At 33.2% G+C, this 15,790-nt stretch overlaps 1 protein-coding gene across 9 annotated transcripts in view; it reads right to left on the reverse strand.

The window, feature by feature from the left end:
- Positions 1-15,790, reverse strand: part of grb2b (growth factor receptor-bound protein 2b) — a 58,518-nt gene that overhangs the window by 15,390 nt on the left and 27,338 nt on the right. For all 9 annotated transcript variants that reach the window (XR_015479685.1, XR_015479684.1, XR_015479686.1 and 6 more), the window contains 1 exon segment: positions 3,341-3,438. Coding sequence is in view for 6 of the 9 variants with exons in the window: in XM_087242404.1 (XP_087098530.1) it covers positions 3,341-3,438 (98 nt within the window). In the remaining 3 variants the exon portion in view is untranslated.

The following is a 15,790-nucleotide window of genomic DNA, read 5'->3' on the forward strand; positions in this document are numbered from 1 at the left end:
ATTAATAAATTCTGGCTGTCTTTTTCACTGCTTTATGTCGTTATGTTGTGACAGTCGATTGGTGTGGTACGGTATATGACCTGCTTTTCCTTAACTGTGACTGGACAGCTGGTAGTTTTCTAATACACATTCCAAGTTTGAAGACAAAATGTATTTATTGTAATAACTGAAACTGCTTTACATCAATAAGTATAAAAAACAAACATAATAAATAAAAATAAAGAATACAAATTAGGGCTGCAGGATATTGAAAAAAACCCACATTGCAATATTTTTTATTTTGCGATATATATTGTGATATGAAAACAATTATTATTACTTAATATCTCTATCTGGAAAGAACTTATAGGGCTCTATTTTGACTGTCCATGCGCAGAGCGCAAAACACAGGGGGCAAACGCTTTCAGGGCGTGTCAGAACGCATTTTTGCTAATTTACGGACAGAAAAATGTGCTTTGCACCATAGAGCATGATCTAAAAGGGTTGAGTTTATTTTCTTAATGAGTGAAAGGTGTGTTTTGAGAATAAACCAATTACAGTCTCATCTTCCATTACCTTTAAGAGCCAGCTGCGTCGCGCCAAGAGCACATTCACAATTTAAAGGACGCAAAGTAAGTCTAAGTGGAAAAAATGAGCATTTCACTAGCAAACAGTTCACAGTTAACAGTTTTTTTAACAGAAAACTGTTAAACAGAGCATCTACTGCGTGAGAATGAGAGATAATGGATCACTTTCACTTACGCTCTTGGGTAGGGAAACCTTTACGCACAGACATCAATTAGCCTATAAATAGTTAATTGCGTTTGTTAAGCGCAAATATTCGTTTCAAAACTATTTCTAAATTCAGTTCTAATTTCCAGCAAACGAATAAATGAACAATAGTAACAAAGTGTGCTCAAAAACCTGAGTTATATCCTAAAACACATGCTGTGCCCCATATGGTCTAAAACCTGACAGGTGGGCAAATGCAAGCTTGTTTTTAATAAAACAAATATAAATATGGATATAATAAATAATACTGCTAATAATAATAACATTATACAAAAGCAAATTATGAATGAACTGAAAAAGCCTCCCGAGATGAAGAAGACATAAAAGCAGTGGTTTTTCATATTTATGTTGGCTAGAAAATAATATGTTTTGTAATATTTTAATCCTTTATATTTATATTCTATATCTATTCTTATTATATCCTATATTTATCCTTAATATAAAAATTTTTTCATATGTAAAGATATTTGCCTATTGCTCTCTTGTGCGTATTAAGCAGTGTGTAAGCGAGGCGCAACTGTGCAGCGGAGTTTAGACCGGGTTTGTTTTGGTCTAATGAAAAATCTATTTTATTTTCTCAAAAAAGCAACGCGCCAGCAGTGCGCCTCAGAACGCCTTCCTTTTTAGACCAGAATGCCTATGGGCGCACAAATGAGCGCTAATGCATTTGCTATTTAAACCGCGTAGCGCAACGCCTCAAAACGACTCTTGCGCCAAGCTGAAACTACCAAACAAGTATTGCATCACGCCTTGCGCCACACTGCACCGGGTGTATGATAGGGCCCATAATGTGATAATCTAATAAACAATTCATAAACTTTTTATGGTCCCCAGACACATTTTCCTTGTGGTCTGTGCAATTTGCAGAGCATTTCTGTATTTGTAGGAGTTGAGTATTTTTTAATCTATAAATACAATCAAGAAAATATACAATAGAAATAAAGTGGTTTATCATTTTCAGAGTCTAATAGTATTCAACTAAATTAACTGAATGATAAAAATAATTAAATAAAACGAATCATAGTTAAGGTCACAAATGGTACAATTTCTTTTAGCTGAATGTTTTTAAAATCATAATACAAATCACAGGCAAATGATGAATTATAACACAAACGCAACCTGCGAGGTGACTAATGCAAACGATCACATTGAGATATCAATGCTTAAATGATATATTGTGCAGCCCTAATAAAAATGATAAAAAAACATTGTCAGATATTAGATCAGAACTTTATATACAGCAATCGGTCAATTTAAAACAGCCATTGCTTGCTTCATCAACTTGTGAGTTATAATCATTTAACTTATAAACAAAGATGTACATCAAAAATGGCATGCCCAATTAAAATTAATTAAATGACATGCACATCAAATAAAATTAGCAAAATTGATTTTGTATACTATTTAGAAAGCATATTAAAGTGTATACATTCATTTGAAAGTAACTATAAACATAAGCGAGAACCACAAGGTTTTACCCTTTTATCAGCAAGATATTTTCGTTGATTTAAAATATCCCACTGATAAATTGGTAAAAGCTAGTGGTATGACAGACAGTATAAATACACACACACACACACACACACACACACACACACACACACACACACACACACACACACACACACACACACACACACACACACACACACACACACACACACACACACACACACACACACACACACACACACACAGCAGTGAGTCTGATTTTACTACTGCACATTACTGATTCAAATCTTAATATGCATAAGTAAAATCTATTGAATGAGACCATTTAAAATTTAATAGCAAAATGATCATATTTACACCACCAGCATAACCTGTCACATCATACGCCATGAAGATGAACAGCACAATACAGGCGGTATAAAAATAATTAGAATCAAACGACCCTTGAATATTTTCAAAAATAGAGCTTAAGTAAAAACAGAGCACTTACGAGCATATAATTCAAGGTTTAAATCAGCCCCAGAAAAGAACCTGCATGTGCATTACTTTCGACAGCACAATGAGAGAAACCGAAAGTAACAGTACAGCACAGTACTTTAAATGTCCAGTTGGTGGGGGGTCAAAACTACAAGCAACTGCACAACAATGATAGTGACTGAAAAATATATGTTTTGGTGGGCCGAATCTCGTTATATTTTTGACGTCAGTTACGGGCCAGAGAGAGGGCCGCAAATGGCCTGCTGGCTGACAGTTTGAGACCCATGACTTAAACGATTTGTTGATGAAGATGAAGGCGTTGTGTGAAATAAAGGTCTTGGATATAAAAACTAATTTTACACTGAATGTTTGTCTTGTGTAAATCCTAGTAAAAAGTAATAAAAAATAAAGCAATATTCTAATGCGTGGAAATAAAGAAGAAGGAAAAACAAAAACTTTGAAAAAGGCTCTAAACGAAGACAAAAGCTACTTCTGAATATGGAGAGGACTTGATTTGGTGATGCTAGTAAAGCAACACAGGCTTGTTTTTAATAAAGCTGGGAATGATTTCAGCATGCTTTAACAGAAAAGTGAAAGGAAGTCAGGTTGTGGTGGCTGAAGTTAAGCATCTTATACTTACGGATGTGCCTTCATCTCAATGTAGTTTTTAGGAATGAAACCGTCTTTGCCGTTTAGTTCTGCCTTATACCAGTTCTGATCGCACTCTTCATTTAATACCTGTGAAGAAAACAGAAGAGCATTAATACCCTACTATATTATTACACCATCATTATTACATAAAACAATGGACTTAAAACTGATGCTGCAACACAAATTCTCGTAAGCACATGAGTCACATTCATAAAGTTTTCTGAAACATTTCATTGTCAAGTCAAACTAGCATTAAATAGTTAAACATCTGTGTGAAAATGTAACGCAAGAGCAGTCATGTTAACGTGCCATACAAAGCACCTGCATGGCGGTCAGTTCTCTTAATTTAGCAACAGTGTGAAAAAAAAAAAAAAAAAAGCGTGAGGTGATGTGTTTACATCTGATTGGATGCTAAATATATCTATAGACTGAAGTTTTATCAGTTCATCAGTCATTTTTTTCTCCTCCACATATTTACTTTAAATGTCAAAATGAATTGCATTAATTCAGGGTCAGTCTATAAATGATGCTGTTGGAAATTTAGAATTAATATTAAAAGTCTAAATAGTGGTTAGTGAGATCTCTAAAATTGATAATATTACAAACAAAATAAGTAAATAATGCAATTAAAGTTTAAACTTTGCTGTAATCAAATACTGCCTATAGGCAATTAAGCATCTAAAAACACTCTAAATGATATTTAAATTAAAGTTAAATATTATCTAACACATATCTAATATGAACAAATTATTAATAACTATAATAATAAAAATAACTGTTTTAAAAATGTGTGCTTCAAAATATTATAGACTTTTGCTATTATTATATTTTGCGTACTTACATTATCCCACATGATTCAAAGAATGATTACTTTTGAAAGTATTGAATTACAATACTGAGTTACTCCCCCAAAATTGTGTTAGTTACATTTAAATGGTAAGTAATGCATTACGTTACTTTTGAGTTACTTTTGCGTTACATTTTCTGACCTGGCTGAGGCTTTATCTCTTTCAGAACTTTTATTTTTTTCTTTATTTTTAAATAGAGGAGCTCTGCAATTAACAACACACTCTGTAACTTACATGTATACCTTTAAAAAAAAAAAAACACATAAAAAAGCATTATTTTAGGATAATATTAAACGAGAACTTCCTGACCCCAGAGCTCTGCATACCGTATATACAGATTATTGAAGGTTTAAAGCAATGTGTTGCTACTTTTGTACTATTTGCCATAAAATCACTTTCCATTGAGACTATAGTCCTGTTTTCCTTTTCTTCGATGCGTTTAAAATAATGAACACATTCGCTCATTGACTAGCGCGATTCATTGTGCCTACTTTAATTTTAATTCACCAATTTATTTTTTAAAAGCTAATTAATTAAACTAAAAAACAACTCAAGTTACATTTTCAAAAAAGTAACTCAAATGTTATTACTTAAGTTTTTACAAGTAATGCGTTACTTTACTCGTTACTTGGAAAAGTATTATTATTACGTAACTCAATGCGTTACCCCCAACACTGGTAATGAAGACGACAACTCATAATTCCACACTTAGTCACAATGTCGTCAAAATATGCCTTTGCTTGTGTATATGCAAAATATGTGTGATACTGTGAATATTATGACTTAAATAAAATAAATCCAAAATATTATGTTGCACTAAAGATTGTCCTTCAAATCATCACAATAAAACAATAAAATTATTTTAAATTGAAAAATCAAAACTAGGAATAAATTACCTATGGTTTTGTATGTTTTACTGGAAATCACATCTACTGTCAAAAAAGTTGATACAACTCAAAATTATAAGGCAACTTGCTGCAGAGCTTTTTTGAGTTTACTCAACTAAAACCGAGTGCAGAACTTGGGTTGGAAGTTGAGTCAACTCAAAAAAAGCTCTGCAGCAAGTTGCCTTACAATTTTGAGTTGTATCAACTTTTTTTAGTGTATAATATTGTGATAAATTATTGAACAAATGCAATTTTCTAATTGATTTAAATCTGAAGTAGATAAATTGATATTGATTAAAATGCTATATAATTCATAAACAAATATAGTTAGTATACAAATGAGACCGTCACTTTCAGTTTGTTATGAAGTGAAAGCATTTATAAAGATTCTCTTTATCTACTAAATGATGTCCTCCTCAGTAGCATTTAAACATAGCGGGAAGGTGGGAGACCAGATTTCTGTTAGAAAACAGACTCACAGCTGTGGTCTGGAGGAAATAGAGCGTACAGCATCCTTCCGCTGCAAAGGTTGATGGGTAGACAACCAAAATACGAGAAGAGCAAAATTACAAGAACACCAGTTGATGGACTATTCACCAAAAAAGGAATAACTTATGTCCATGAACAACCCCTAAATGCCCAAACTGATGCCAATTTCCATTGGATATGATCAAAAACAACAGGAAAAAAACCCTAACGGTGAATTCCACCAGTGGTTTTAACATCTGGTTAGCGCCTCTGTGCTTCACTTTTACTTTTAAATTTTGCATATAAAATTTGAACATGAGCATCACAGCCATCTACAATTCAAATAGTATAGATCCTTTTCACATTTCCGGGGTTCTCAGCAGCAGAAGTAATCCTAGTTGGGAAAACTTAGAGCGCAGTGAATCGGGGAGAGTCCAACAAATAATTTTTTTAAATCGTATTTGCTGAAATAATAAAAGAAAAATGCCACAATGGTGTTATCAAGACTTTCAAAAAAAGGAAAAAAAATTGTGAGGCTGATAACGGCAGCCAGAAGAGAGAATTACGTTAAATTTAATCTAAGCCTCATAGACGCTGCATCAGAAACACCTTGCATAAGCTGTAATTTATTTTTTGTAATTTGAAGCAAAGATGCCATAATGAGCACAAAAATGCATATAAAGTTTCATACGTAAAAAAAAAAAAAAAATCTAAATATTAAAGACTTACAAAGAATTAGGATTATGATGACTGTTAAATGCGTCATAACAATCTTGTAAAAAGAGTCCATTATACCAAATGCATTAACGTAATAGTAGCTTAAGTTTTAAAATAATCCAGATTTCAGAAACTGCCCATTTGGAGTTTTAAGGTGAGACGATGCAGGACTGCAACTGTCAAGTTTAAAGTTTGGATTTTTTGGCTTTTCATTGTGATTTTTCACTCTTGTGTGAAGAAGACTTTAAAAATACACTTGAAATGTTCTTTTTATTTTATTTTCAATTTGAGTCTAGATTTAAATCATAATACATATTTATAATGGCTGAGTTATTTTCCTTGCTCTGAGCCATAAATATCAGTTTTGTACATCAGTGTTACTCATATCTGTAATCTGAGGTTTTTACAGCCTAAACAGGGATACATTTATTACATCTCCATCCAAAAATGCGAATTAACTTTATGCACAAAACTGGAAAAACCACATAAAAGACATGTGAATAAAGCAGCGTTTTCATCCAATCAGTCGAAGCGAACAAAATCGTCACTTCCTGATTAAATGGTGGCAACTATCTACAGTACAAATGGAATTTGCTGCAGTAGGAGAAGCTGTGTGAATATTTTTCTAATTTAATAAATTACTTTTGGCTCAGAAGACTATGCCGACACTCAATGAATTTATGCAAATAAGCTCAGCTTGCAGTTACCATCACCTCATTGGCACAATTAAACAACATTTTAGAAAAAAAAAAACGTGTTTGCAATCATTAATGAAATCTCTCAAACAGTGAAGTATACGCTGTTATTGCTTCTTTTTTTTATTAATTCACCTGCAGGGTCTTGCATTAAAATACCTTTAAAGGTTTAAAATAAAGCTGTCTAATGAGACACCTCTATATTCACACGTCGGTTTTAACACTTCAAAAAAAGCCTCTTTACCATTTTTGGAAACAATGATTGTCGTCTTTGACTCACCCATACAATTTGTCGTGTTCATAACTGGAATTAAGTGGGTGTACAGTCAGAAGATGATGTTGGGCGGTTCGGTGCAGCAACAGAGCAAACAAACCCACAAGCAGAATTGATTGTTCAGTCTTCTCCCTAATGCCTACTTAAAGCATAATAGGGCGCTAACAGCTCTCTGCTAAACCCAAAAGACAATGAGAAGACTGACACCATCCACTCAGCGCCTCCAATCTGGAGTGAAAGCTACAGATGGCCATCATTTATTTAGAGAAACAGAAAGAGAGTTTGAGCTGATCATTTACCAAAGCACACGCACAACAAATGGACTTCTCGAAAATACCGCTTCACCTACACAAAACCAACACAGTGTAATCAATCTCACAGAGCTCGTCCAAGAAATGTCCAAGTCAATTCCGAATATATGCAAACCAAAAAAGGTGAAATTTTATTAAAATAATTTATGTATGTATTTTACTTTGAATCACTTCATTTACTTATTTATGCTTTAATGTCATATCAGCAGCACTGGCTTTATTTATGGCAACATTGGTAATTAATATTAAATTTAAAACTTACAATCATAACTGTTCCTTAACAATCAAGCTGATAAAAAAAGTGATGATTAAAAGTTATACAAGATTTTTTCATTTGATTAATGATTATATATATATTATACACACACACACACACACACACACACACACACACACCCTCCAAGAATCCTCCAAAAGATTCCTTTTTAAACATTTTGCTTAAATATTTCCTAAATAAAAACATTCTTTAATATAATTTCAAAAAATAAATAAATGACCATTTTGTTTTCCTTTTTGGTGGAAGGTCTTGTAGTAAGGCGATTGATCGAAATTATATTGCAAATGTGATTGAGCAAAGCTGTGGTCATCATGCACATTATGCGAGGGAAACACGGTTGTGTGATCAGTACTAAATCTCCTCTAAAGGCCAGAGGGCACTCTTGCACAAAACTCCAAACACTAACCAACAATAGTGTAGTATTACGGTGCTTATTAATATTTGCTAATGGTAGGCATTACACATTGTTGAGCAAGCTACATGGAAAATGTAGTGAGCTAATAGCTATTCTACTTAAGATATAGCTTAACGACTCTAAAAGCTACCCCCTGGGAAATGCAGCAAGTTATGCTAAAAGCTACATGGCAAAAGTGGCTAAGCTAGATCTAAGCTATTTTTTTTCCATTTTTAAATCGAAGCAACTTTAATCCAAGTCAGTTCTGTCTTCATCAATAAAATTGACAATGAAGATCAATAAAACTGCCAAAGAAGCATATGTGGCATACTACGTTCAGTTATTAACTATTCCAATAGAAACAAATTTTACTAGACTGCAAAAAAAGTCTAGTAAAGGCAAATATGTAGAATTAGCCATTCTCGCTATTATACGGAATTACTTGCATTGGCCAGACACCAGCTTCACACTTCAGTGAATGACCACGGTGTCACTTAATGATGTACAATTATGTAGCTTTTACTGCGCTACTTGCTTAAAATGATAGCTTTGCTACTAAAAAGTTATTTGATTTAGAAAGAAGTGGCACTATGCCACGCTACTGAGAAATCTAGTTAAGCTAGAAGCGTCACTACTTGTAGCGATGTACTGCCCAACACCGGTATTACAAATGTTTATGTCGATGTCAGTAAATTAATGTTATCATTAATATATATAAAAGCATAAGTAACGCCTGAAAAAATTGTCTGGCCCAAAGATAGCACAAGTTTGAAGTACTTCAGTGGAAGAACAGTTCATCACTAAATTATGTGCAGACAAAACAAAACTGTCCAAACTTCCATCTAGAAACTTTTTTTTTTTAACAAAACCTGCCATTCAGCACAGCAAGCCTCATATTACTGGCTTTCACTGTACCTTTACCACACAATGATAAGTCTGATGACGGCAATTATAGTGATCAATCAGTGATCAAAACTTATCAATCAATTTGTGGAAGAAATATTAACACTTAAAAATGTTAATTACGCATTGAGAGCCCTATTATTAAACAAACATGCACTCACTTATTACACAAATGGACATATACATGTATATAGGAAGAAAGAAAGAAATTACATTTTTAATTAATCTTTATTTCTATAGTGCTTTTACAATTTAGACTGTATCAAAGCAGCTTAACATGAAATAAAGATATTTGGTTACAGAAATATTTAACCACAAAAAGATGTAAAAATCTAATCAAAGTGGAAAATAATGTGACCAGAAATTACTACTTTACCAATAGCAGAAAGGTTCAAATTAATAAAATAATAAAAGTAAACAATGGGCCGGTCAAATAATGCATATTTTTAAACTCAATTGTTTAAATCTCTATGTTTTTACAGAACAGACTGATTAAGAAATCTTGTCTGCCGTGAAAATTCAGCCCTCTGGACATCTGCCAGAAACAAAAACATGAAGACACAAAGCAGGCGTTCGATGTCTGTACAGCAATATCACAAAGCTTTAATGTACTGCAAAAACATGACTGTGTTCAAACAGGTAAACCACCTTGAGCTTAAAATGTCTGGACCAGTTACAACTGGAACAATATGGAAGATTTGAAAATGAACGAGCTCATCAAGCCAACAAGCTTGAGGGAAGTGGCCTCATTCTCTCGTGAGAGAGGGAATGATTGAAGAGAGGAAACGAAAGCAACCTAAAGAGTGCACTAAAGAAGACGGCTTCTTGCATAACCGCCATTAACCTTCAAGTCGCTTTACAAAAGCATGTGATCTCTTTTGTTTGATACTTTCTGTGAGGCCGACTGTCGTCTGACTGCTCGTACAGAAAAGCAACACAATTCCATAAAAACAAACATACGATATTTCAAATAAAAATTGACTAAGACAATTAAACAATAATTCACAATCTTTATAAGCTAAACTTACTCAAATGTGTGTTACAAAAAGTTTATTATAATTATTATATACAATAGTTTAGGGCTGCAAGACATTGAAAAATCTAACACGGCGGTATTTTTTTATTCTGTGATATACATTGGGATAGGATTACAATTTCACTAGATGAGTTGAATAAGTGTTTGGAAAAAATCTATTCCTTCATAATGATTGGGATGATTCTGTAAGAGAATACACAAAAAAAAAAAAAAAAAAAAGCACATACTAATTAAATAAACAGCGTTATTATTGTTTTCCCGGGGAACCTGTTTTCCGGTATACAGCAATTGAATATTCAAATGAAACATAATACTGCATAGTCTTCGTTGTGTGAACAATTTAATCAAATTTAGCAATATTAAATTGAAAACAGTACAATTTCCCATTTAAAACCCTGACACAGGCCACACAGTCACAGGTCTCAAAGTAACACATGCGAAATGATAAATTAACTCCAGACTAAACATTGCGTATACTCGCGATGTGACTATTGCGAATCAGTGCGATATCAATGCTGAAACGATTTATTATGTAGCTCTACAATCATTTACAATTACATTGGCAATACTGCACTAGATTATGTATATATATATATATATATATATATATATATATATATATAAATATATATATATATATATGCGCTAACATCTCCATTGCCTAAATGCAGATCTGCATCAGAAGCGAGATCAGTCAGCATGTCTCTAATTGATAATGTGTCAAAGTTGATTAATTTAAACGCCTGTAAGAGTTTGCACCTAAACACAGATAAAAAAATTTTTTTTACATTAAATCCATGGTTTCAACCCATTTATTCCATATTCTTCTCATGATACGGTCACAAATTTACGAAAATGTAATAAAAACACTAAATCAGCATTACATGAGCAAGAACTTGAGCAATTACATGAGCAAAAACCAAAGCACACAACTTCCGTTTTGTCGAGATTTAATTTCATTTACTATTTTAAAAAAATGTGATTTATTTCACTTAACATTTATTTCTAAATCAGTAAATATGTAAAAGTTATTTAAATACTGGAATATCAATTCAGACTACTCCAGCTAATAACATGCAAGAATAAACAAACATAAATGGTTTGCTTAAATCCACCATTTTAAGGCTACGATGTTTCCAAATTTATGCATTTATATTTAATTTTAAAGTTTCACCTGTTGTGCTGTGACAAAGGGGTTGTAAGGTGACCAGAAATTAATATCTCGGAAGGTATAACGGGAGCGGAAAAGTATTGTAGTGTGGATGTCATCGAGGTGAACGTTAATGTGAAATAGATTATTTGATGTTTGAATTTTAGAAAAAAAGGAAAATGAAAAGCTTCATTTTGAAACTAACCTTCATTTATTTTGTTAGTACCTTTGTTTAATTGTTTTTAAGTAAATTAAGAAAGATAATTTTGTATTAGATTTGTTGTGTTTATTATTTATATTAATTGGTGTTATGTTATGGGTTTCTTTTTGGGGTTTAAATAAATTTTGGAGTGATCTAATTAATAAGAAACCAGGGCCCTTCACATAAAACAGCAAGAGGGTGCTACACGACGATTAACCGTTTTCACTATGAACCGCGCCTTAATTCGTCCCGGTTAATTAATCGTAAAGGCTTCTCAACACCACATTTCTGCACGGAACAAAACTGCTTCAACTAAACCAAGTTATGCCAACTGAGTTCGAAGTTCAGAGCTTGTAAAGCAAAGGCTAATACGCACACACACTGGATTAACAATGGCTGCAGCTTTTAACTGAGGACCGTTCACATATCATGTCTTTTGCGCGCAAACTTGTTATTTCCAATGAAGGCAGATTGCTTGCGCTTGCATATTGACAGCGACATGCACATGGGACAATGCACTCACGTTTTTCAGGCAAACCTAGTTGAAAGAGTCACGTGACAAAAACTGACCAATCAGCTTTATACTTTGTATAGATACACATTTGTACAAAAATACAGAACAAACAATTTTGAAAAAGTACGAAAACAAAATTTTTTGTAATATAGTTGATTAAAAGTGCCTTTCAGACAGTTTCAGCATCCTTTGACAACATTTGTCTACATTTGAAATACTTAGATTAACATAAGACAAAAACTATTTTTAAAATTCTTTTATTTATTCTTATTTTTATTTTATTTATTCTTTGTTCTGTCATTTATTTTCATTGTAAAATTATTACTTGCAATTAAATGCCAAAAACTTATTTAAGTCCAAAGGGAAATGGACTATTGTTTGATTTTAATATTATTATTATGTGCTGTATTAATTGGTCATTGAGCAGTAATAAATAACACTTTAAAATATAAGTTAAAGTTTCACATGATATTCTAAACTAGCAGTGTTTGAAATTAATGAATGCATAATAAGCGTGATAAACGGATTATTCCTCAGACTATAATCATACAACCAAAATCTATAACTGTTGCATCACAAACCCTACATTAACCCCGAGACTTTGAAATTGTTGCCAGATTCACCAATGGATAGACTGCCCTCTTGTTTCACCCATGTTTCAATCAGACTATGTCGTAACAGTAATGGCGGTTTGGTTTTGTGTGGCAGAGATAATCTCATCCACAGCTGTCATGGCCTTCTGCTAACCAGTTCAAAACACTGGGATACCCACGATGTACTGCAGGAATGCTGATTGAGAAGATATACTGAATTTGTTCCGACTCTGACGTCAATTGATGAGGGTCAAGGCTGACGATTTCATATCCTGACAGAGACAGGAGGGGCAGCGATGCAATCTAGAGAAGATTGTGCTGCAGACAGTAGATTATCTGTGTGTGTGGATTAATCTAGCGAACAGGCTACAATAATAAATAACAGAAATCCATTAGACAAAATAAAATCTAGCATCACCACAAAATACTATCCCAGCTTGTCTGGTTATGAATGACAGATTGCAACAAAATAAAAATAAAAAATGTAGATTATAGAAGAAATATATAATAATAAACTAAACTCTCTAAAAAAATAAATAATAATATATATATATATATATATATATATATATATATATATATATATATATATATATATATATATATATATATATATGAAGAGAAAGACAGCTCAGTTTCAATTTGTAGTACTTGTTGACTGCTCGTAACTATTTAAAAAACGAAAAAAAAATAAGAAAAAAATAAAGAAAACACAAATAGAAATTTATATTAATTCTCTGAATTTTATTTTTAATATACACACAGTTGAAGGGAGCTTATATACCCACATGGAATTTTTATATTTAAAATGAAATATTTTCCAGATGCTGTTGAAAAGTACACATACATATTCAGTGAAATACAATTAACCCATAATACGGCCAATAATCAATTCTTTGTTCTTAATATCTGCATTAAAAGGTCCAAATGTATTTTTTTTATTATGGTCAAAGGTCAGGAACAATTGATATTACATAACTTCTAATACATGTTATGGATGTTTCTTAAAAACAAGTCAACACTATTTATCCTATAATATATAGTGAATCCAATGGATGCCGCCATGATTTGGCAAGCGGAGAATGCATATTTCAGATATGCAATGTCTGGCACAATGTACTCAATGGAGCAAGTGACATTGCTGTGAGGGGTAGATTTAGGGGTTGGGTTAGGTGTGGGCATTAAAAACTATTGCATGCAACTCAGATTGCACGAAAAAAAAAGTTAAAAAATACAAAATGCGTGTAACGAAAACTACAGTTGTTATAGTTTTGAGTCCCTTATATTTGAATTTTGTGGAGACTGCTGTTTAAAATGCGTTTCGTTTCATAGTACTATTTCAAATTTCTACTATTTACAACTCCAATAGTCTTATTACAAATAAAGCAGAATAGCTTTATGCTGGCTTGTGGCAAAGTAAACGCATACTTATCCGTCTATTCAACTTTTAACTGTCTTTAAACTACATCAAGTTCTTTTCCGTGAGACCGACATCACCATCATTTTAAATGATAGCTTTGCTGCGGTGTGTTAAAGCAGGCGCGGGTGTGCAATTAGCCTGCTGGAATACATGAAGCCTCGTATGATCACACAGGAAAACTTTGATTTTATTTCATCCTGTATTTTTTATTTATTGTTTTACAAAAATACAAAAAACTAAACTATTGATTTACAGGGTTTATGCATTTATTAATGAAGGAAGTCCATAATTTTAATCCTTTATGCGTGATCTTGCAATACAAAATGAAGTCAGGTCTGAATTTAATAAAGGAGTCCAGACTTTGAGAAGCCCTGCTATAAACTAAATAAAATAAAAATAATTGTAAATTAAAAAAGTTGAGTTAAATGGCACAGTTTAAAACTCGAAATTAAGATTCTATGATTAAAGGTTATGTTTTCCCGAGCAAATGCAAAACAAATATCAACTTAGAAAATGTCATCGAAGCAAACTGTTAATAGTGTGCTTATATAATAAGGGCAAAGGTTCACATCATAAGCGATGTGCTGTTATCAACACTGTTATCCAGGATTTCACAAAAGGTCAGGGCTCACGCTGCACCAGCACAGACACTGATGTGCACTACAACAAGGCTGCTTTTCATGCCAGCATCTGCTATCACAAAGACAGCAGTGTGTGCACTAGTGTCAGTCTCTGCTTATGACTGACTCCACAACAGTTGTACAGGCAAATCGACCCGTCAGTCTGTTTCAAACATGCACACACACACACACGTCAAAGCCAGAGAGAAAATGAGTGCTTAGAGAGATAATAAGTAGACTCTATTTCAAAATAAGTACCTAATTTAAAATGGAAAAATAAAAATGTAAAAATCCTCACCACAAGCGCGGATTTAGGAGACGTTTATGCAGAATGCATCTTTGCACCTAAAAACGCCAAACGCAGCACTCAGGAACAGAGAAACAGTTGTTATGTGAACTTGCTGAAGTAAAAAAGCCTGCAATGCTTGCCCTGCCTTTTTGCTCTTCTTATTGGCCCACTGCTCTAATTGAACGCGAATGATTGGTTAATATCAGCCGTCAATCACTCAGTCAATGCCTTCTGCCTTCAGATGACAGGAACCACAATCGCAAAAATGTGAAGCGCTGAAGATGAAAGAATGAAAACAACACTGACAGATTAACCTACCATTACTAATAATGCCACATCGTATTAGTGATCATGTGCTAAATATTAATCCACCATTTACACTTTTCCAAGAGTGGATAAAAGACTTTCTGTGGCTTCAAGTCCGCTATGAAAATGACTAATGCCATTCACTGTAAAGTCTGTGCGATGGGGTTTGCAGGTAACATTGTTTGCCATTGAATCTACACATTTTAAGCGTGATAGGTGCTGTATAATCCTTCATTTAATCTTCACGATGCTGTCAGCAGTGCAAGCGGCAGCTATATGTAACATTTAACACAGCTCATGAAAGATGACATGCAAATAAGAAATTGTATATCAATATAAATGTGGGGCGGGGCAAAGAGAATGCCCACTAAGCATTGTGAAGTTTGTCTGCTAATGGCTTTTTAAACCATGGTATAAAAATCGGTTGATTAAATCAGTATATAAAATCGGTTATTGTCCCATGCCACACACACAGACACACACAGACACACACAGACATACACAGACACACACACGCACGCACGCACGCACGCGC

This window comes from Danio rerio, chromosome 3 (assembly GCF_052040795.2).
Source record: "Danio rerio strain M-AB ecotype USA chromosome 3, GRCz13ab, whole genome shotgun sequence".
In the NCBI taxonomy this organism is placed as follows: domain Eukaryota; kingdom Metazoa; phylum Chordata; class Actinopteri; order Cypriniformes; family Danionidae; genus Danio; species Danio rerio.